The sequence below is a fragment of the Triturus cristatus genome, chromosome 2_2 (assembly GCF_964204655.1).
Source record: "Triturus cristatus chromosome 2_2, aTriCri1.1, whole genome shotgun sequence".
In the NCBI taxonomy this organism is placed as follows: Eukaryota; Metazoa; Chordata; class Amphibia; order Caudata; family Salamandridae; genus Triturus; species Triturus cristatus.
This window is the reverse complement of record NC_140582.1, coordinates 548,630,516-548,654,640: the sequence shown is the minus strand read 5'-3', so window position 1 is coordinate 548,654,640 and position 24,125 is coordinate 548,630,516. Positions and strand designations below refer to the sequence as shown.

Below are 24,125 nucleotides of genomic sequence, written 5' to 3'. Positions count from 1 at the left end.
GGTGCTAGCACCTCCCCAGACAGCCTTTAGTGTATTGGGGCAGGGTGGGCTGAAAGGAATGAGACATGCCTGGGGCACACAAGGTGTTCCTTGCATAGTCCAGTTCAAACCGGCGCTGGGGCACTCCAGCCCCAGCTCTGGCGCGAAACTGGACAAAGGGAAGTGGGTGTAACCACCCCCTCCCAGGTCCCACCCATAAGGCGTGACCTAGCAGGTATCCCAGCCCCCCAGATTAGTATAAGAGTGGGAGTTGGGCCTCAAGACTTATCCTGAACCTGCAAAACTGAACAGAAACTCTGGACCTTCGACATTCGACGAAAGAAGAAGACTGAAGAATCTCCCTTGTGGCCAAGGAGTGTAGCCCCAGCGATTCCCTAGGCCTAGGCCTATTCTATTTCCGTGACAGTGGTTCTTATACCACTTATTTAGTATATGGTTTGCGTGGCCCCTAGGGCCTAACTGTATTACTTACCTGTGTGACTTACTGTATGCATTAATAAGACTGTGTTGTACTTACCTCTAAACTCATAAAGAGTGCTGAGGGTTTGCTTAGAATAAATACACTTTATTTTATATATATATCTGTTGTGGTGTCCTTTCATTTGGTATTCAAGGGATTATATATGGTATCACAGCTGGCTTCACATGCCATTCAGAGTTTAGCCTAAGAATGCTCTTGTCCATGCTACCACTAGGATAGCTGGTCTATAAGGTTGACTTTACAACCAATCACCATAAGGGTATTTGGACTGATATAAGGTGTACACTATAACTAGTGACATCATACATCAGGCCAACTTCTCACATCGCGTATCAGAACCCATCCCTGCAATATTCCCGACCGTTCCACCTAACTTCGTTGAAATGACAGAAAAAACAATGGAGCTCATGTAGAGTCTGCGGACAGTGATGAGGCATGGAAAGCAGCAGAGATGCTGCTTGAAAGGACAGAGAAAGCCAACAAAATCAGGTGAGCTATCTAAAGAAAGACACCGTGACAAACAATGGTAAAGCATCGAGAGAGATCAGCTTTTCCTGGGGCATGACATGTCAGAGCTGGGTGGTGGAAGGCCCCCACCTACAGGATGCAGGTCATGCAACGCAAGCCTGCTTCTCTCAGCTGACAACAATTGGCAAGGGGTTATGTACACTGTGGGGAACTGATACATAGGCAATATCAAGCAATGTCTGGAGGGAGAGGAGGGACCTGGATACTGAGCAAAGACGAATGCAACCAGCCATGTGTAAATACAGAGACAGCAGGGCATCAGGCCCCTTCAAAGTGGTCCTGTGGCAATATGAAACTATGTCAAGCTGCAAGTATTATCCAATATTAATCAAAGCCTTTTACAATAGAACCAAGTTAGCTGTATGCATAGCTTTTTACATTTAGGATACAATACCCATTCCTGTCCCAGCAGGAGCAATTTCTCTTGCAAAGAGTTCCAGAGCCTTTTTCTGCGTATGGTGCACAGCAAGCCACACCACAGCTTCTCGAGGACCCTGTGAAAAAAAAAAAAAGAAAACATAAAATCATGGAACAATTTATATTTTTCATTTTATTTGTATATTTATATCGCTCTAGGAAGTTAGCAATAACAGAATATTACACTTTGAAAATACCAATGCTGACACGCTATCACACTAAATTAGTCTGACATTCTTTCTGGTGAGAAAACAACTCTTGCTATTCCAAGAAGGCCATATGGCTGCTGTATTCTTATCCTTGATTCGTCTCTCTTTATAGAAGACTGAAATGGGATCAAGCTTTTTTCAACTTTAGCCAATTCATCTGTCAGAGTGGCTGTTAGTTTCTCTATAGCATGCAGTTTCCAATCTTAGACCAGTGTGGGAGCGGTTGCTGTTTCTGTTTTGGGGCAACAGTCAGCATAGCAGGTAACAAAAGTTCAATGATGAGATTATAATTAGGCATAGAGAAGGAAAAAGTCTTTCCTCATCTATGTGATAGAGCTATTAAAGGGTTCATCTGCAACTTGACATTGGTTATGCCTTTAACATATGAGTCTCAATCCAAATTGTGTAATTTGATCACATTCTCACCACTTAGGAGCCCCTCTTTTGACAACCATGCCAACACATACCCAAACTGCCATAGATCATCCTCAGATGAAGCAATGTCAAGTACCATCGTAGCATCATCCTACATGCACCCGCTTTATAGTGTATTTCCAGGTATGTCCTGTTGGAAATCATCTGGCCATTTCCTAGTATTTAAGGGTGCTTCAGGGGAAAGCTTTTGGCCAATGCCTGATACAAGGAACACATCCTCTAACCTAGAGGTAACCCTTTTGCCACCTTCACTTATCGAATAATCAGATCCATTATAGGAGTTCCGTTGACCTATATACATCGTTCTGGCTTATGAAAAAACTAAATTGGAACTGCACCACCACTTGAGGTTCTTAGAAGATTATTGTCCATAACTTTTGCGGAAATCTGATTCAAAGAAGAAAGTTGCTTTTCATGCAAGTTGTGTGAAGTGTCTCTTCTTTATTATCAATTCATACAAAAACATCAGCCAACGCGTTTTGTCCTTTTTACATAGGACTTCTTCAGGGCAAAGTAAATTCAGGGCGACACCCAATTCCCTGGGTAATTGTCTGGCTCGAAAAGAAATCTCAAACGAAAGTCGCTGCCTGGTTTCTTTTCCAAATATTCCACTGATCCTCCGAGCCAAGCTTGAGAAAGCTATTTAAAAGCGGTCCATTGCGCAGATGAATGAAAATCCCAGAGGCCTATGGTATGATAGCCATGGACCGGTAATCGGCATGTGCATTCAAATAAGAACTAGCACATGTTGGTGGAGATTATCCACCCAGATTAATGCACTTCAAATGGAGTGCAGACCGGCGTCGGTCTGCACTCCACTGGAAGTGCATTAGTCCGGGTGGATAATCTCCACCAAAATGTGCTAGTTCTTATTTGAACGAACACGCTGATTACCAGTCCATGGCAATTTACTTTGCCCTGAAGAAGTCCTATGTAAAGAGGACGAAACACGTTGGCTGATGTTTTTGTATGAATTGATAATTTCCGCAAAAGTTATGGACAATAATATTCTAAGAACCTCAAGTAGTGGTGCACTTCCAATTTAGTTTTTTCATTTGTCATATTCCCTGTGGAGGGGAAGTGCTTCTGGACAGGGGGCACATTTGTGAATCTGCACAAAAATGAATGCGTACTATCTACAAACAATTGGGTAATTTTCGGTACTGCTGCTGCACAGGTGTTTTATGGTTCACTGTCCGCTTTTAATGTGTTTATCGTTCTGGCTTAGTTGAAAATGGTTTGCACATTGAAATAAGGACCATGAGTCTTTCCTCAGTCCAATTAAAGTAACCTCTGTCTACAAAATATCCCGGTATTTGTAAAGCGTGAACTAATCACCCCTAAGGATCTCAAGGCGTTGGGGCCCGGCCGTCGGGAAGATTAAGCAAGCTATTGCCCAGAGTCACATGATGCTGAGCTGGTCTGCCTCCAGCGCTTGGGATCGAACCGTGAGCCCCGCGCTCCGGAGTCAGTCGTTCTGGCTCCTGCGCCACACCACTCCCTGAAATACCATGTTCAATGTCTGGGTTCCCAATGACTGGTGTAAAAGGGGAAGGGCAGGTCGTAATTTATCTTGTCTGTACGGCCCTATTCCAAGATACCATGGTCGTTTTGGTGGATGACAATAGGTTGCCTTGTTGCCTGTGGGTTTGTAAGGGGCACCCCATGAGAGGTGCTGTCATGGAATCTTACACACTTCTTGCTCCAGCTGGCACCAAGGTTTCTCTCTTCATGCTATATCACTTTTAAAGTTCATGAACCGTTACTTGAATCAAGGGTTGATATAGGGAGCTCTCCTCACTGATAACGTCTGTTCTTATGCCAGGTCCGCACAGAGGATAATCTATGCACCCATTTCTAGATCAATGACTGCATACTTCATCAGGTATGTTCCTTCAAGGACCTGGCAATCCTACAAGGCCAACCTGCTGAAAGTCTAAAGATTAAAGAAAGCCAGCTTCTATTCACAATACCCTGTGCCTCATTTTTTTTAAACAGATGAAAACGTTCCTATTTTAAAGCAAGTCCTATTCAGTTTCTTTGCACTGCTTCAATAGGACAAGAACATCCTATTCCAAGGTAAACACGCGCTTAAGAAATACAAATTAATTAATTCATAATGCATAGAGAGCAAATAAGAACAAGCATTGGCAAAGCCAATCTATGTCGCTTTGCCAATGCTTATTTGTTGCCAGTTTTGGGAATGCTTGTAAAATTGTGATCTAAGCATTGGCAAAGCAAATAGCAGCAGGTGGCCATCTCGAGCCATCCTGTTTTGTATACTTCCAAGATGGCCATGACATTGCGCCTAGACTTAATGTGACAGCCATCTTGAAATGGTATAACAATAAGTATACATAAATACCATATGTATGCTGATGACACACAACTATATTTGAAGATCTCTTCTCCTGAGGACATAAAAAATCTAAATGATGCACTCTGGAAAACGCAACAGTGGCTAACACATAATCATCTGCTGTTAAGTACCCTTAAAACAGAATTCCTTCTGATTCCCCCCCGCAACCACTCGGCTCCTACCCAAGACTGGATCAAACAACTCTCTGCACTCAACTGCACCCCGCATGTTGTTAATTCTGCTAGATCTTTAGGCATCACCCTGGACAAATACCTAAACATGCAAGTTCACATTAGTGCCACTATTAGGGGTGCCAATCATCAGCTCAACAACCTAAGGAAAGGCAAGCCATTCTTGCCTCCTGAGAACATCCAGTCAGCAGTCCAATCCCTAGTTATCTCACGCTTGGAATATGGTTTGGTGACCCTAGCCGGCCTTCCTAAAGCTAGTCTGGCTCCTCTTATAGCCACTCTTAAAACGTTGGCCTGACTCATCACGGGCTCCAGAAAACATGACCATATCACTCCGGACTTAATTCAGCTCAACTGGCTATCCATTGAAGCAAGGTTTCACTTCAAGATTGCTTGCCTGACGCACAAAGCTATTTATTCCAACACCCGCCTCTACCTAGCAAAAAAACTTGAGCTTTCGGGCTCGAGTCGGAAGTTAAGAAGCTCGAATACTCTACTTTTGAAACCACCCAAATTCAATAAGAAAAGAACTTACAATCGTGACTTCTCTGGTCATGCTCCAAGAATTTGGAATGCTCTTACTCCCGAGATCAGATCTAACCCATAGACTACCTCTTTTAAAAAACATGTCAAGTGGCTAATACTGAACGACCATCTACCGCAATAGCCCTGATGCCATCTTTAATCCACTTCCATCGCCAGCTTGACAATCTTTTTATCGGTCGCTCTAAATTTGTTATGTTTCTCTTCACAGGTCCTTTTTTGATGTATTGTCTGCTACAACTTTTTTTTAGATACTTCTTATGTTCTATTTTGTACTGCACCCAGTTTTAAAACTCTTGCCATGAACCCACCTTTGTACAGCGCTCTGATACCCTTTTTTGGGTCATGTTCGAGCTTTATAAAACTTTTCAAATAAATAAATAAAAATGTTATATTGTTCCAAGATGGCATCAGTGCTCGGTGTTGCAACTGTACAAGTACGAGAGTAGGTGGAGTGAGGGAGTGGCTAGTGGGGTATAGAACAATATGAAGGCATGAATACAGATCATTGAGTTGGCATGTGGGGTTAGAACAACAAGGACATTGAGAGAGAAATAGAGATTAATGAGCAGGACATGCACTCACATCGAGAGCTTATGGTCAAATGCCACAGAAACATACAAATTGAAAAGTTGCTTGACATCAAAAGGGAAACCTAAATGTACCTGGAATGGGACAAACATAGGGAGGAAAGGCAACAAATAAAGAGTAGGCAATTGAAATGGACAAGTAGACCATCCAATCATGAGCAAGTGGCAGAACCAAGACCCACATTAGTGTGCATTAAACTATTGGTTACAATGCTGAATGTGAAAGACGGGTAAAGCAGTAACAATTCAAGCAAAGCTACAAAATAGATAGGTGGAGGTGAGGAATGCGCAGAAGCCATTATATCCATTAAAAAGAACATTACTAAAGGTAAGTAAATCATTCTATTTTAGCACACTTATAGTCCTTAAAAGAACCGCTACCTAAACAGGTTAAAACTTTCCCATTTTAGGAGGAGGATTCAGGACAGATGAATAGCCTCACAGCAGAAGGGACTAGACTAGAGAGCTGTTTTTCCAAATTGAGAATGAGTTTAATCTTCTAATTTAAGGAAACGATTCGCAATGCAAGAATAAATTGTGGACATGGTAGCAGCCTTGCCATTCGACTGTACTGGCACACCTTGCAAGAGAATTGAAGTACCCCTATGCCTCTGGCAGAGCACACCAAAAACCAGTAGGAGGAATTGCCCTTTGCTAGCCCATAGCACTAACAGTAACAAAATCCATCTACAGGTTTTTGCTTTCTGAGTGATCTGCATAATTAAAGGCTTTCGAATCCAATAAAGAGGTTGTCATCTTCCCATGTTCTGTGTTTAGGGCTAAGGGCTCTTCTAGAGATCAAACTGTGTTGCCTCTTCTTTTCCTTAGAAGGATTTCCTTATACTTACATGGGCAAGAGAAAACAATTGTGCTGATGTAACTCTCGGTATGATTTGTTCAGCCCGTGTTTAAAAGACAGGCTGAACACATTTTTTTTAACATCATGCCTATTTACTGTATCCCTCTGGTCTCTCCTGCAGATAATGTCATACCACCTTCATATTGTCATGAGACATAACACTGAAGGATTTGTGTAAATCATACCGAGGGTTACATCAGCACAATTCTTTTCTCTTGCCCTTGTAAGTATAAGTGTTTAGACTTCCAGTTTTGTGTCTTTGATCACTATAGTCGTGCGGAACCATGCACATATGATGATATATACATTTTAACTCTATACATACAATGGTGTTGGTTGACCATGTTGATTTCTGTGATCAGGGTTTAGCCTCCATTTTGAATTTAGTTTTAACACAAATAGAGGCTTACAATCATCTAGGGCAGACATGCCCAGCGTAGCTCCTGGAGGGCCAGATTTTCAGGACAAAAAATAAGTAAATAAGTTCCATTTACATTCACATCTTATGGAGATGCCTTAAAAGTCTGCTAGACCTATGGACAATTCTGTTCATGTTCATTCATTAACAAAACCGGAAGGGATTTCTGTTAGCCAATGTCACAGGAATGTTTCGTTACGCTGGAGTGTGCAGGAGTAGGCATCTGCATAGGACGAAGCTACTACACTCCAAAATACTAAGTAGGCTGCCACCAACATGGATCTGTAGTAATGGGTGAAGAGAGCCAATCTCTTGAGTCCTGTGGTGGGAAGATCAGTTTATGGATGCCTCACCCCAGGGCACACCAATAATGTGCTGGGCAGCACGGAGCGACAGTTTGGGTGTGGCCCTTGAATAAGGGACTCTATAGCAGAGCTAAGAATACAAGCAAGAGGTGGCGCAATGGAACGGCTGCAGCTTTTGGTTCTTGCAGCTCCTTTATCAACAATGTTGAACTAATAGCTTATGTGAAGGACATGTTCTCGAACAGGTTTCTTCCTACTATGGAGGGAGTGATGATTATCACTCATGGAGGGATCTTCTGGAGTTTTCGTATAATAATGATGACGTATGGGCCAATGGACAAGTCTGGTTATGTACCACTTCTATGGAATTACATAGAAATTACCATACGGACTGAAAGACAATGCTTACGCTATTTCCAAGTGGCCAATGCTGGATGGATAATGATGTATTTCTATAATGTGGTCGCCTAGCTTTACATCAGTGCAGTAATGCTGAAATCGTTAATCAATATTTTGGCCCACCTATGTTAAAATCTATGAACATAAAAAAAGCTAAGCTTTTGTCAGACTACCAAACTAATGTAAGCAACTCAAAAAGAATTGTGTAAAGTATAACGGTGAGTAATCTGATGAGTAAAATGCTGACTGCCACAACTAATAGGGGAGGTGTGGAGATGTTGGATATTCTGGTATGTCACAACACATCATTTGTTTTCTAAAAAACAGGGAGGACAATGACTTGAACTTAGCTTGTGTTATTGTCTCCTTTCAGCTGTATTATTGCCATCTGTGTTACGCAAGGACATGGGTACACAAACAGCATTTACAGCAAACAATGTCCTAAACTGATGTACTAAAAGTACACATAGCATAAACAAAGCCCTCCTGGGATTAATGGCATGTTCCTTTCATAGATATTCAACAACGTCATCATGTAAGCAGCGGTATCACGTGTAACTGTTTCCTGTTTCTTTGTCACGTCTGTGTCCTAGGTTAACACTATTTACAGAATCATTTGTGGTTTCCTGTGTAGTCATCCCCACGAGCACTTGTAAATTAATTGCTTTAGATTGAGACATTCTCTATGGTTGAATTCGGTGCCATGTAAGTGTCCAAATAAATTAAAACAAACATTTTATTTTCCAGAACCTCTGTAATGACCATCATGAATGCATGACACGGCAGCATCTTCACCCCAAGTGAACTGATCCTCTATGTGAACTCATTTTGCTGAAAAACCCAGCTGCACACTCCAGATTCAAAACTAAGATGCTTGTAAGTGCTGGGAAGATAAGTTTCAGTCTGTTTATTGAAAACTTCTCAACAGTGAAAACAATGTTGCCTTTCGTCAGATACATTGCATAACCAAAGTTATGCAAGTGCCTGTGATTAGCCTTGAGACAGAGGTTTGAAAGGTTTGGAGCTGTATCATCAGCTATGTGGAGAGATCTAGATAAAGAGAACTGTTATGTCTATAAGAACTCATAAGTGTTTTGCCAATGAGATAGGGAAAGATGTATTCGACAACCCTGGCTGCCTTCTTTGGGTAGTCCGGATGGAAGGGGGGTACAATGGCCGTTGTCTTGCCTCCATTTCACTTGAGACAGTTAGGCTCCAACCAAAAAGGGACTGCAGAAAGGCAGGAGCAAAATATTTTTTCATGAACATACCAAGATCATCCTTAAAAGACCTGATGATCTGGGTGTCATTAGCATCAAGGAAAAGCAAAATCCTCGAATGACTGCAGCCAGAGGGGAAACATAAAAACTGAACTGAGTTGGGCTCTTGAGGAACCCGACAAACTGTAGGTTTAGGTGCGGAACGGGAGGGGAGCAAGAAAACAGCTTGCATGCTCCCACATAGGAAGGAGCTGATCTAACTGAGAACAAGTTTACAAATACCCTAAGAGCCAAGTCTGTGAAGAAGAATCTGATGAGAGACCATGTGAGAGGCTGCATTATCATCAAGTAAGCTGAGGGCTTCCCTCCCTCCTTGATCAAGGATAAGGCTGAGATGAGTCACGCTTTTAAGATGACAAATACTGTGCCATGACGGTGACAAACTGGCTTGAAAGGGTTTAAACGAAGAGCTGTCTTTGCAAAAAAAATACATTTGAGTTTTATTTCCAAAGCTCTGCGATATTAACTGGATGAGCATATGAATCAATCGCTTCCCCAGGCACAACTAGGGAAGCGCCCTTTCTCGGATTGTCCAGGGTGTCAATTCTTTCTTCAAACATTACTAGGACATCTAAAGCATTCAATACAAGCATCTTCACCACCTTCTGCCCCACAGCAACCTCAATAGCTTGCCCCTAAACCATGTGCAATCCCTTTTTAGTCCCAACCAATTTTAGCTCCACTGTCAGTACCCTGATAGAAAAGGCCTCTAACCTTGCCACTACATCTCCTATAGGACATGAAACAGTGCTCGTTTTTCAGCATGTCATGGATATATTCCCAACAGTGCTCTCACTCCTTTCGTCATGGCTTCTTGGTGAAAGGCTGAGAGGATGAGTCTCCGTTTCCACTCGTAGGCAGTGCACCATGCAGTGCAAAAAAGTATTCTCTGCCATTCCCCATCCTGTACATGCCAACTGCAAGCTATTGTATACAAAACAAGGAAAAAGCAAAGTTGTCTCCGAAAACGGGCGCACTGTTCAACACACGCCAGGTTGGTGGAGTAGCAAGCGAGAAGCCCTTGGAATGTGTCCCTGTGGATGCTTTAAAAATGATGTTGTTCCCTTGGTGACTCTTAATAGGTGGGTCCATTGGGCACAGTGCCAAAAGTGCCACTGTCGGCGAGTTCCAAGAGATACACAATGCTTCCTGGCCAGACCCTTATGGGTCCTGCAGCATCACTTGTTGTGCCATGGTGAGAGTAGATTGTGTCCTTGTGCTGGTGTCAATAGAGACCCAAAACTTTTGATGCACCCTGAGCTGCTCCTCTTGTATCACTGAGTGAGACTGCTGTACAAGAGTTGAAAGCAGTGCCTCGTGTTGCACAGATCTCAGCTCCTAGGTCGGGAGTGCACTGGGGAAGCAAATCACTATTGCATCCCCATCAGGCTAAGCTTTCAGTGCCCTGATGAGCACAATATCGCTCCTTAGCAGCTCGATGGAGGCATCACAATAGGGGTCAGAAGTGATGAGTAAGCAGGCATATAAAGGTCTGTTCAGGAGACTTAGCAGATTGCAGCCATCTTGGATCAGACCTGCCTGACCATCCTGATAAAAGCTTTATCTAACAGTCTATTGTAAGACACGACAACCAGTATTATGCCTTCTTCAATTGCTCTTTCAAGAGCAACACGATTTAAGTCTGAAAACTACTTTTCTTAGAAATACTTGAGATAAATGTATCCTTTTAGAAGTAATCAATGAACATAGCTGAGCCTGAACCTTCAACAGTTAGTTGGTGGGCAGGCTCCTTCTCTTTCTTTGCTGCTTTCTGCTCAAGTAATGTATGAGAAGATATCTAAATATTTTCTATACTTTAAACTGACTTAGGCTTGTGACATTAGTATCCCCAAGATTATGGGAAATATATGTATTGGTGCATAACTGGTCAGGTTGTATTTTACTAGGGTGGGGCTCTTGAGGGGGTTAGAGCCCCATGACTATACCCCATTCCACTCTCTCACAATGCATGTACTTTGTTAGAGATGGGTGTGTCGATCTCCGTGACCATGGCTTGGGGGATTTTGGTTGGCACCAGGGCACATTTCCCACTAGCCACACTGGTTCCTCCCACATATCTAAATGCTCCTCACTTGCGTGAGAGTGGAAGAGTGACAATTCACTAGAGCCGGACCAGTCCTTGAGTGAGCCTCCCTACCCCCCAGGGATTTGACCGTATGGCTGTCACATGCCCGAGAACATCCTGACACACATAATATACACAAGGAGAGGCCTGGATACAGACTTGCAGATGATACAACACGAGGCTAAAATACTGAAGGATAGTACATTTACAGAAAGTGGGTCCATACCAGATTATGAGAAATAACCCTGCTACACATTTGAAAGTATGATTTTGGGCAGTATAATTTTAGTGAAAAAGTATTAATAGTGTTCACTGAAGACAAGCCTTCATGCGTCATAACTGGGCGGGGACACCATCAATGTAGAGGGTGAGATTGAATTGCCTTTTGCACATGGTCTTGGAATTTGATGTCTCAATGTCAACATCAGTCCATGTGAGGCCACTTCAAGAGGGACTGGATTTCATGTCAACATTACCAACTACACAAAGTCCAGTGTAGGTTTCAGATGGGGTGAACTTAAGGAAATAACATGCTGTAGTAGAGCAGTTCTTTAGATGCCACAGACTGCACAGTGGAGTGGCATATGGAAGTATGATGACGCAGGAAGAGACAGTACATCCAAAAGTGTAAACAAGTTTTGACAAACCAAGCTGTGGTAGAGAGCAAGTTAGGACATTCGCCGCAAGAAAGGGTAGACACTCGTGTCAATCCTCTGCCAGGAGGAAGAGAAACAGAATATAGATGATTATGGTTATACCACAGTAGGTATGTGTATGAATGCCCACACTAATTCCTGGGAGGTACTGCATTTTTCAAAACTAAGAGGGCCAAGATGCAAGGAGCATTGACTCACGATGAGCTCAGGCAACCTATATATAGGAAATGTTCTTTACTCTGCATTTATACCAGAAGATATGATACAATGTAGTTCTATTGTCTGAGCTGAAATGCCCAAGGTGACCAAATGCTCTCCATCCTTATAGACAAGGAAAGAAGGAACATAATCTAGTTGGTATGTTCTACACTGGGGGTAGAGGAATAGACATTAGATTCCCCAGAGCTAGAGCATCACACAATAAGAGCCTGATAAAAGTAAACCCCAAGAAGGGCATGGGAAGGCCCTGCCAAGTAAAAGCCCGGGATACCCCGCTATCCGCCCAAAACTCTTAGTTGAGGACACCAAGATCTCAGATGAATCTGTAGATCCAGAGAAACTGAATTGATAGCATATGTCTCCTTGGCAATGCCAGCAGCACCCAATGGGGGCAAGGTGCAAGTTTCCATCAGGAGACTCTTTCCCTTGAAGATTTTCATGCATCCTGGTTAAGGCAGAATCCACTCAAGTCATTTTAACTACATCAATTAGAGGTTGCAAGTGGGTCGAAGCTCCTACAGTCAGGGGGAACATAATCGTCATGACAAGCATAAGATGCTGCAGGTCCCAGGTCTAGAGAGGAGTGCACTGAACATCTTCCACAAATGCAGAGTTTATCCCCTATCCTCTGTTTCTGTTGTATGCGGACAGTAGTCGCTGCTAACAGAGGACAATATCAGGGTATGCATGGGTGGTGTAGACAGTCCAGGGATTGAAGCTGAGCTTTTTGGGATTACCTATCAAGCTAACCCTCTCCCTTGGGCACACTCGCTCCTCAAAGGAAGCCTGTCTCCTTTTGCAAAAAGAGATACAATAATTAACAGTGAAAGGGTCTTGAGAGAAAACGTCTGACACTCTTTGGCATCTTAAGTAACATTCTAAAAGAAGAAAAGAAAGAGAACCTAAATCAAGGGCTGGTGATAAATCATACACATTTCAATAGGTAGGTGGTTAACATGACTTCGACAAGGTGAGCATCCAGAAGGGCTGGCAGTGACAACCTGAGCTTGCAATAGGTTGAGCCTCCTTGGGGACTCAGATAGCACAGGACACTCGTAGAGTCAGGATAGGGCTGATGAGATTCTCATATACCGGATTGCTGTTGTATAACTGAGGCCGCAGTGGCCCTTGAAGCTGAAACCCTTACAGAGCTATCAGGTAACTTGACCATGCTTTTCAGCTCTATTTCTTACTAAATAATTTTTGAAGTAAGGACGCCGAATATCGCAACTAGAACTTTTTTTTTTAACCAAAATGAAGGAGTGTGTTAGTTTTGTAATCTCGCAGTGAAGAAAGAGACCACACCAAATAAATATACATTTCCAGCTTTCACAAATAAGCCACCTATTTGTGATACATTGTTTGAAGACGAAGAGCAAATACCTCTTGTCTGAAACCCAAAAGGGCATGACAGTTGTTCATTTCCAACTGGTATTCTCATCCATGATTTCAACCCTGACACTAGTGCGGTGGGTCCACAGGGACAAGCAACAACCAGGAAGCATTCAAAATGTTCCAAATATTTCTAGTGCACATTTTGATAGGGGCACAATGCATATGAGCCTTTCACACCGGAGGCCCAATTAGCGGATATCTTAATGGCTACAGCTGAATCAACTGATTTGACTTTTAAATAATGCAATTTTAAAATGATAAATGAGATGGCTTTTAGGGTCCTTGATAACTTTAAAGCTAAAATCTTAGATGCCAATGTGTCTCAACACAGAATTGCGACTTTTTACAGTGTTACAATAAAAGTCAGATTTCTCTGCAAGACACGGAGGCAATCAGAGAACACACATCCACTTTATGCGACATACATGCACACCCAGGACTCCCTCAATGTGCCACACTTTGTCTACACACAACAGTATGGTGCATGGTGGATAGAAATATGTTTGCAAGGTGGAATATGGCGTCAATATTTTTTAATGAAGTAATATGTCAAAAAACAAAACAGTGCTGTATTGCATATTTGCAAAAGCTCACACTAAGGGGAGAACTAAAGCTACGTTGTGGTTCCACATTCACAAAGAAAATTGGTTTAAGCATCTCTGCATTTCATGGCAGATGTGAGATTGGTCAAGTGATCTGGAAGATGGGGAACTGTGAAGAGCATCTATCAAAGAGGAGGACCCTGGCCAGGAAGCAACGGTTGGAGGAGGTACACATCATATGCTGTTTTGTTGTTTTAAGTTAAGAGGACCACAGTTTGCCTCGGGGAATTTTAGGGGGAAAAAAACTGGAAGACAGGTCTTGCTGCTGGTGGATGAGGTAAAAGAGGAGAAGTTTAAAACTCGCTTCAGTACACTTGACAGATGTTAGACTTTCATTATGGTAGAAGAGAAAATCAGGAATTATTCTCTCAACACACATCTCTTTTACTGTAATTGTTTCCGCTGTGAGTATCTGAGCAGCAAACCTACAGCGAGAGCAGGCAAAAGGGAAGGAAAGGAACAAGGTGTGCTTACCACATTTTCCCTTCTCGTTGCATGTGGTCCATAGGTATCTTCAGCACCTAAGACTTGAATGTTAACTCCACTGTAATCATCAAACCCAAGCTGTTCAAACATGAGGCGAGTCCTGTAAAACATTATCCCAAAACATTACAAAGGTACATGTGAGAACATAAGTCTATACAACACAAAAGGAAACAGAAGCAGCTGTGAGGAGAGAGCTGCCCTGACTTATCACTTGGACTCCTTTCAGTACAGAGATGGGTAAGAAAAAGGGCATCACAGTGCAATATAGGGACTTATGGAACTCTACTGCTTTCAGCCAAGAGTCTATTTTGCTACAACACTACACATCAAACACCTTCACTATGCTAGCGGGCTAGGAGCCAGCTAGAGGACAGGTGAGTCATTAACCATTAACACAAGGAAACATACAAGTACCCTTGATGAACGCTACTTCACTCACTTACACTGGCTTCCCATTAGTTCACAACATCCTGCAGTGATTCAGTCATGGTGTTCACATCAACACAACTGAAGTATGGTGAGGTCAGACTGTGAATCCAGATGACTGACATCCAGTAGCTCAAGTTAAGTCTCCAATTAAACATTTTTCTCTATCAGGCAGACATTTAGCTCCCTCACCTGAGCAAACAAAGAACACACATCCACATTATGCGACACGAATGAACGCTCAGGCCTCCCTCAATGTGCCACCTTTTCTGTTATGGAAACAACCTTGGTTTATATTCCTCAGGAGGCAGCTGTTCGATGACGCTTTGATTTACCATAGCAGCAGGGATTATTAGGACGTTTGTCCATGCAATCCCAGGCATGGTAATTGTTTAAAATCTAATTTGGAGAGCTCATAAAACACTTTTATGTGTGAAAAAAGCATTCCAATACAGCAACTGAAAGAAGGTGCAGCTCTCTTAAAAGAAGTCCGGGATTCTCTGCGAAAGCCCGCTTCCCGGAAACGTTCAGATTTAGGAAGTGGTTACAATTGGCAAGTGTTATAATTGCTGGCACAGGGGATTTCTTGTGGAGAATCGTTTGTTTTTTGGTTAGGTAAAGGGCACATTAGACCATTCTTTTCCTTTTTTGGTATTGTGTCAGACATTATATTAATTTTCTTTATGGTGAACTGAAATTTCAGTTATTTGTTTTATGGTGTTTGAAACTCCATAAATCAGAGCAGACATTTTTCGGAGACAGCTCTCGAAAATTTGCCCTAGAAAATTACCTTCTGGATAAAAGTGCTCTCTCACTTATAGGATGTATAAGACTAACTAATATGGCAATCCTCGTGCGGTTTTTTTAGGTTTACAAAATATCCCATTAGTCACCCCCAAGTCCTCTTTTTAAGTTTATACATGTAATCCTCGAGGCCACTGGGGCAGCTAGGATCCAGTTGGACACACCAGTTAAAGGAGGAAGGGATGACGTTACCTGCATTCAATGAAAACTCTTCGGCATCCTATTTACAACTAGATTTTCTACAATGCCACTACACCAGCTCACAAAAGCTTCTGGTCTTCATGACCAAGGCACAAATTAACAAGTGCTTAGAGAATTGCCTACTCGCCAACTGGCATAAGATATAAGGCAACCAGTCTTCTGTGTATCTTTCTACCATCGGGGGCAACCCCAATTCGCAAACAGTGCAGACATGGAAATGTAGGGAACCAAATCTCATTCAGAACATAGACTTAGTCTTCTAGCTTGGACCCCTTGGTGCCCCCCTACAACTGGAGTTGAATATTGCCACATCGTAACTCCTGTCATACCACCACCTCCTTAAACATACCCTGGTCCAATATTGAGCACACCAGCTATATCCATCTAACCACTGTTGTCCTTCAAATACTCTCTAATTAGGAAGATGGCTGTAAAGAATATTATGCTGTGCCACACAATCTGCATGGAATCTCTCTGGGTCCAACTGAACGTCCGTAGCAGATGGGACAATCTATCACAGTCCAAAATCCTTGTCCGAATACGAGGCATGCAAAAACTCAACCAATCTCGCATCTCCATACAACAGGGACAGGCTACTCCAGTAACACTCCCTCCGCAGAGTTAGATTCATACCAGTTAAACTCAATGCAGTAGACTATTACTTAGACAAATTATATTGCTGGTCTTCTGAGATCTGCACGTCATCGTATGACCATAGGTTGCCCAGAGGCGAAGCAACTCTGGACTAGAATTGTAGAGACTTATTGCTTTCTCTGAAATATTGCTGCTCTTAGTTATATCGTTTCGTGAGCATTCTAAGCCCAGTCAACACATAAAACTACGAGTCCCAGAATGCAATGGGCTGTTAATGGAAAGATGGTCTGGCAGGAGGCTAAAACATACTCGGGATTCTGGCACATCACTTATTCTCCCCGTACCCAAAAAGGAATGTGTCCATCTATGACGTAACTTATAGTCATGTAAAGCGCTCGGACACCTTCGGGTAGAGTTTGTGCGATAAAACTGCAAAAAAGGGGACTTGGCCCCCACCTCCAAATAAATTCGCTTTGAAAGTCAAATGCATGGTTTGCATCTTTGAAGCACCCATAGTAACAGCAACTTGAGCCACGTAGAAGGACAGATGCCATTGATACAAATCGCAAACGTGAGCAGGTAATTAATATTAAACGCATCTCAAGGGTGCCCTGGAAGATAATGAAGGCGTCCGTGTCCTTCCGGGGCTGCGGAGCACCAGATAAACAAGCAGCTCAAGAGGAGTGGTGGGGGTGGGCACAGGGAGACAAGGGGGAGTGGTGAAGGGGAGACAAGGAGGCACTGCAGCTGCCGCCCTGCGTGCCGCTGCTCGCTCCCTCCAGCAAAAAGCCGTGGGAGTGAACTTTTGCAGAAGAGGTGGGACATGCACCCACCTTTAGCCTTTTACAGGCTACGATTACAAAATGACACACATAAAAGCCAACCCAATTTGTGGGGGGGAGTCAGACCCACACAGAGTAGCTTAGAGTAGTTACAAGAAGCCTCGCAGAGCAGTGCAGCGCATGCGGGGTGCGCTAGGCTCGACCTAAAAAAGCGTGAAGCACGGGCCAGTCCTGCCTTGCCTGCCAATGCATCCCAGCTCTAGCCTGCCTTACATTATAAAATCGGAAACCAGGCAAATTCACACACACTACTTAATTAATGTACGAAATTCATTTATAATGGCTCCAGTACTCTTTAGTTTGTGGCTACTTATGAGTCCCGGTAACGTAATTGCAGCGGGTGCGGCAGGTAAAGGTTTATGTGCTTTCGAAAAGTTGTGTGTAATACTCAGAGCTGAGGGGCATTTGCAGAGCTGTGTGACTCAATCTTGGAATAAATAGCACGGTGACAGGAAGTACACTGTCATACAAGGAGAGTGAGTGAGTGAGAGAGAGAGAGAGAGAGAGAGAGAGAGAGGGAGAGGGAGAGGGAGAGGGAGAGGGAGAGGGAGAGGGAGAGGGAGAGGGAGAGGGAGAGGGAGAGGGAGAGGGAGAGGGAGAGGGAGAGGGAGAGGGAGAGGGAGAGGGAGAGGGAGAGGGAGAGGGAGAGGGAGAGGGAGAGGGAGAGGGAGAGAGGGAGAGAGGGAGAGGGAGAGGGAGAGGGAGAGGGAGAGGGAGAGGGAGAGGGAGAGGGAGAGGGAGAGGGAGAGGGAGAGAGAGAGAGAGAGAGAGAGAGAGAGAGAGAGAGAGAGCACGCGCAAAGGGGTTCACATTAAAATGTATGGCATCGGGGTCCACGGGCGGGAAGCACAAGAGCTGACACCAGGGCCGGTTCCAGGATTATGGGTTTCAGGCAAACGGCCATTAAGGGAAAGGTGACCCTAAATGCCGATGCAGGAGGTACCGGAGACAATAATATAGTAGAAACTGCTTATTTACTATAGCAGAAGAGGAGATGAGGGAAGCCCTCTGCCATATCTTCTGAGAGTTTGGCTCCTGCAGTCCCCTTGCATCAGCAGCCCTGGTCCCCAGCCAGACATCTCTGCTGCCCGGGCAGGGCCCATGATTATAAACGACTCATCTGCCCTCCACCCGAGTGCAACAGGGCACAGGCTTGGTCTGGTGGTGGGCGTTGCACTTCTGCTGTCTTTAAAAGGCATGGCTGACAAATTTAACAGACTCAGCCCACCGTTGACAGCAGCAGCATCATCATCTGAGCTGCCCCCTGAATCCAGTGAAGGAGGCTCAGGGCCTGCCTACCTGTGCGATGCCAGCAGGGCCAGAGTCCAGCACTGAGCAGCACTGAGGCAAATGCAATGTAGCAGGGCACAGCAGTCCACTACTGCTAGAAACCACTTCAGCTGAGCTGCATCATTTCCCATCAATGGGTAAGTCAGTCCAGAAGGGGCATCCACTAGTTAGAGAGTAATATCTCTTTGGAGAGGTGTAATTTGGTATTGACCTATGAAAAGGAAGAGTTTGGATTTAATGGTTGGCCTTGTGGTAAAGTGTCAAGTGTCAAACATGGTCTGGCATTGTGATTCTTCCATAGTAGTGGAAGCAGGAGCAGTGGAGCAGGTATACATTTAGGATTTGTAGAGATTGTGCAAGTGTATGGAAGCGTTTGAGGAGAGTCGATTAGTGACATTCCATTCTAGGTATTTTGTAGCAGTTTCAAGATCCCTTTAAAGCTTCTCGTTGCTTAAGTGTTACTTCTGATATTTCTTTCCATACATTTTATTGCTTTATTTTGCTCACGAAAAGTGTCACTCATAGTCATTGAATGTCACTCATAATTCCACTGAAATTATGAAAATGTCACACATAAGCAATCCGAAACCTTGGCAGCTATGTTGGTCTCTCGTGTCTCACTTTGTGCCTGCACCAGGGGGAATTGTGAACACGCGGTTGTAGCAGTTACAGCGGCTGTGGAGTTCTTGATGGGCCTCTTCCGTCAGCAAGTCTGCAGGCAAAGGCTCATAATGAATGTGAAAGGGTGGGTGAGTGAGTGAGTGAAAGTGTGGATGAATAGATGCATGGATGTATGAGTGTGAGGATGGATGAGTGACAGGGTGGATGGATGAGTGCAAGGGTGAATGGATGGATGAGTGAAAAGATGAATGGCTGAATGAAAGGGTGAATTGATGACAGTCAGTAGATAACTGGATGGCTGAGTGGGTAGGTGGGTGGATGGTGGGTGGGTGGATCGGGGTGAAAGGGTTGATCGGGGTGAAAGGGTTGATCGATGTATGGGTGGATGGATAGATTGATGAGTGGATAGCTGAGTGAAAAGGCGGATGGAGGGATGAGTCAAAGGGTGAATGGAAATATGGGTAAAAAGGAGGATGATGTGGTGAAAGGGTGGAGGGATGGATGAGCGAAAGGAGGAATGAGTGTAAGGGTGAATGGATATATGAGTGAAAAAAGGATGGATGGGGTGAAAGGGTGGATGTATGGATGAGCGAAAGGATGGAGGGCTGAGCAAAAGGTTGGATGTGGGATGAGTGTAAGGGTGGGTGGATATAGCAGTGAAAATGAGGATGGATGGGGTGAAAGTGTGGATGGATGTGTGAAAGGATGGATGGAGGGATGGATGAGTAAAAGGAAGGCGGGATGGATGAGTTTGATGGACAGGGTTGGAGATGGAAGGATAGGTTTTGGGGCATTTTTGAACCACCATGCTCTAGCAGCTACAGCAGGGTGGAGCTCTAGATGGGACTCTTCTGTTTGTAGCTTGGCAGACAAATGCTGATAATTAATGTGAAAGAGTGGGTGGGTGAGTGAGTGAAAGGATAGATGGATTTGTGGGTGAAAGGGAGACTGGATGTGCAAGTGTGGCTGGCTAGATGGATGCATGAATGAGTGAAAGGGATAAGGGATGGACGATGGATGTGCTGATGAAGGAAAGGGTGAATAGACGGATGGGTTACAGGGTGGATGGATTAGTGAGTGAAAGGATGGATGAGTGAAAGTATGGATGAGTGAAAGGAGGGATGGATGAGTGAAAAGAGGGATGGATGAGTGAAAGGGCAGCAGGATAGATGGAATGAAAAGGTGGGTGGATGGGTGGATGGACGGATGGCTGAAATGGATGGATGGATAGGTTTGGATATGGATAGGTGGATGGACGGCAGAATGGTGAAAGGGTGATGGATGAAAGAATACATCTAAAGGTGAAATGGTAGATACCAGTGGGTGAATGAAAGGATGACTGGATAGATGCTTGGATGAAAGAGACAAGAGAGCTCTCCAGGAGAGGGTTCCAATGGCTTGACTGTAGTCATGAAAGTTTTGGTTCAAAGTGAGGGGGAATTTAATTTTCTGGTTACTCACTTGGCCGGCACTGTGCTCCTTTCTCTACCTGGGGCTTAACAGGTGGGCATGGTGGCGTTTGCCAGCGTGTTCTTCCTAGACAGCCAGTAGTTTTTGATTTAAAAAAGCCTACATTGCCATAGTAGTTCCTGTCACTGAACAAAACTACTTTGTGTGCAGATATGCTCCTTGTAAAAGAGCAGAATGCTGTCACACACAGTGACGCCAGCCGATAGATAGAGAAAGCAGTTTAATAAAAACAAAAGGTCTTGGTTAACACTAGACCCAATTAAGGGCTCAGTTGTTAAAGAAAATCACCAAAGTACATCCATGATTCAAGTCCTTGCATTAATGCAGATTTAAGTCTTTCATGAATTCACATTAATTTCCTCAAGTAAGCCAATAAATTGTACTCCTAGAAATATTCATGAAGAACAAGTTAATTACCTTTGGTAACGATATATCTGTAGGAAACGTTAGTAGTGATAGATTCCTTACCTTAGAATTACCCCCAGGCGTCAGACTGGATCCGGAAAGTTTTCGTCAGCAGTACCCCTGCGTGTCGGAAGGTGGCGTCGTGCGGCTCCGCGTCCGTCGTTGGCGTCGTGGTCGCCGAGATGATGTCACGGCAGCTACTTAGACGCCGCCCTCGCGCGCTGGCGTCAGTTCTGTACACGACTTTCTGTGCCAGAAACGCAGAGCCATGCAAGATACTGACCACTGGTGCCTTGAAACTAGGGCCCTGAAAGGGATGACCTTAACCCTAGAAATCAGTTCGCAGAACGGGGAGGATGGGTAGGGCGGTAAGGAATCTATCACTACTAATGTTTCTTACAGATATATCCTTACTGAAGGTAAGTAACTTGTTCATCTGAAAGAAACACATAGTGATAGATTCATTACCTTAGAATAGATACCCCAGCAATACCAACCCCGGTGGTGAGTCTGCGCACCAAGATCACACCAGGAAATCTCCGAGAACAGAACGGCCAAAAAAGCTGTCTCTCCGGACTTGGCTGTCCAGGCAGTAATGCTTAGTGAAAGTGTGCAGTGAGGCCCACGTAGCTGCCTGACAGATGACTTGTAAGGGGACACCACCGTCGCCCTGGTAGAATGGTCGCCCAGCCCCAACGGAGCCTCATTTTTAGCCAAAGAGTAACAGGCTTTAATACACAAGATGACCCACCGAGAGATAGTTCGCTTGTGTACGGCCCGATCTTTCTTGGTGCCAATGTAGCCAACAAAGAGCTGGTCATTCACCCGGAACTGTTGCGGGCGATTGAGGTAAAAGGAGAACGCACGTTTTGGGTCCAGACGGTGGAGCCTCTCTTCCTCTCTAGAAGGAGGCGGAAGGAAGGTGGGCAAAGTGATGGTCTGCCCGATGTGAAAAGCAGTGACAACTTTTGGCGGAAAAGATGGACGGGTTCAGAGTACAACCTTGTCCGGATGGACAGACAGAAAAGAAGGTTTACAAGAAAGAGCCTGGAGCTCACTCACTCGCCTAGCGGAGGTGATGGCAACCAGGAAAGCAGTCTTTAGAGTCAAGAGACGTAGAGGACAGTTATGGAGAGGCTCAAAGGGAGCGCACATCAAGTATGTAAGAACCAGATTCAAGTTCCACTGTGGCATCACAAAAAGAATAGGAGGGAAAAGGTGAGTAATGCCTTTGAGGAATCTATTTACAAAAGGGGACCTGGAGAGAGAGGGCTGATCAGGGAGCCTGAGAAAGACCGAAATAGCAGAAAGGTAACCCTTGATAGTGCCCAGAGCATGCCCTGCTGGGCCACAGAAAGAAGAAACAAAAGAACTTCTGAAAGAGGTGCAGAAAGGGGATTCACAGCCTTTGCTGTGCACCATGCCACAAATTTGTTCCACCTGCAGGCGTATACCAACTTAGTTGCAAACTTCAGGAGGCAAGTCAAAAGGGATCAATTGCTGCTGCTCAATCTCCACGCAAGGAGGTGGAGACTGGACAGGTTCGGGTGGAGGACCGTCCCCTGCTGCTACGAGAGTAGATCCTCCCGTAGAGGCAGTCGGATCGGGAGATCGATGGTCATACCGAGTAGCTCAGAATACCACACTCTTCGAGCCCAGTACGGAGCCACAAGAATGACTTGGGCCCGGTCGCGCATGATCTTCTTCAGCACACTGGGCAGAAGTGGTATAGGCGGAAAGGCGTACAACAGACCGCAACTCCACTCGCGACGAAAAGCGTCGCAAGTGAGCGCCGCCTTGGAAATTCCAATGCGCAGACCTTCTGACATTGCGCGTTCTCTTCGGTGGGGAATAGATCTTACCAAGGCTCTACCCACTGCTGGAAGAGACCTTGCGCCACGTCAGAGTGAAGATGCCGTTCGTGATCCATCATGCACCTGCGTCCGAGTTCGTCCGTCCTGGCGTTCAGTGAACCTGCCAGGTGTTGAATGCCCTGATATTCCAGCCATGTCCAGAGGCGCAGGGCCTCCTGACAAAGGGTCCACCACCCCATCTCGCCCTGTTTGTTGCAGTACCACATGGCGGTGGTGTTGTCCGTGAACACGTGCACTACTCTCATCTTGACAGAGGGAAGGAATGTCTTCAGTGCAAGCCGGATCGCCTGAAGCTCCAGAAGGTTGATATGGAACCGGGACTCCGCTGGAGACCAGAGGCCTCTGATCTCCGCCTCTCCCATGTGACCGCCCCATCCCAGGAGGGATGCGTCCATCACCACTGTGTGCTCCGGTTGGGGAAGGGAGAGGGATCTGCCATTGACCCAATGCCGATTTGTGAGCCACCACTGCAACTGTCTTGCAGTGCCCTCCGAGATCTGGACGGACTCGGACAAGTTCCCCTGATGCTGCGCCCACTGGAACTTCAGGTCCCATTGCAGAGCCCGCATATGCCATCTGGCATGATCGACCAGCAGGAGGCCATGAGGCCCAGCAGCCTCAGGGTCAGCCGGACCAAAACCCAGGATAGAGGCTGGAAGATCGGGATCAGAGCCTGAATATCCTGGACTCGTCGTTCGGGAGGATAGACCCCTGAAAGATCGTTGTATACAGAACCGTTACGATGAAGAGGAGCTTCTGAGAGGGAACCAGGTGCGACTTCGGCACATTGATGGAGAACCCCAGAAAATGCAGGAGGTCGGCCGTAGTCTGGAGGTGGGAGATAACTGCCTGGGGCGATCTCCCTTCAACAGCCAATCATCGAGATAGGGGAAGACTGGAACCCCTGATCTGCGCAGATGAGCTGCGACCACTGCCATCACTTTCGAGAACACCCGACGGGCGCTGGTAAGGCCAAAGGGGAGCACGATAAACTGAAAGTGCTCTTAGCCTACCGTAAACCGCAGGTAACGCCGGCAGGACGGGAATATAGAAATATGCATCCTGCAGAGCCAATGCTACCATCCAGTCTCCAGGGTCGAGGGCAGACTAGACCTGAACCAGAGTTAACATCTTGAACTT

General features: G+C 45.0%; 1 protein-coding gene across 1 annotated transcript in view; it reads right to left on the bottom strand.

The window, feature by feature from the left end:
- Nucleotides 1-24,125, bottom strand: part of LOC146862495 (uncharacterized) — a 596,942-nt gene that overhangs the window by 199,082 nt on the left and 373,735 nt on the right. Inside the window, exons 12-13 of the mRNA XM_085641700.1 lie at nt 14,447-14,558; nt 1,404-1,503 (exon numbers count right to left, since the gene is read on the bottom strand). Of these exons, the coding sequence (XP_085497826.1) occupies nt 1,404-1,503; nt 14,447-14,558 (212 nt within the window). The remainder of the gene's footprint in view (nt 1-1,403; nt 1,504-14,446; nt 14,559-24,125) is intronic.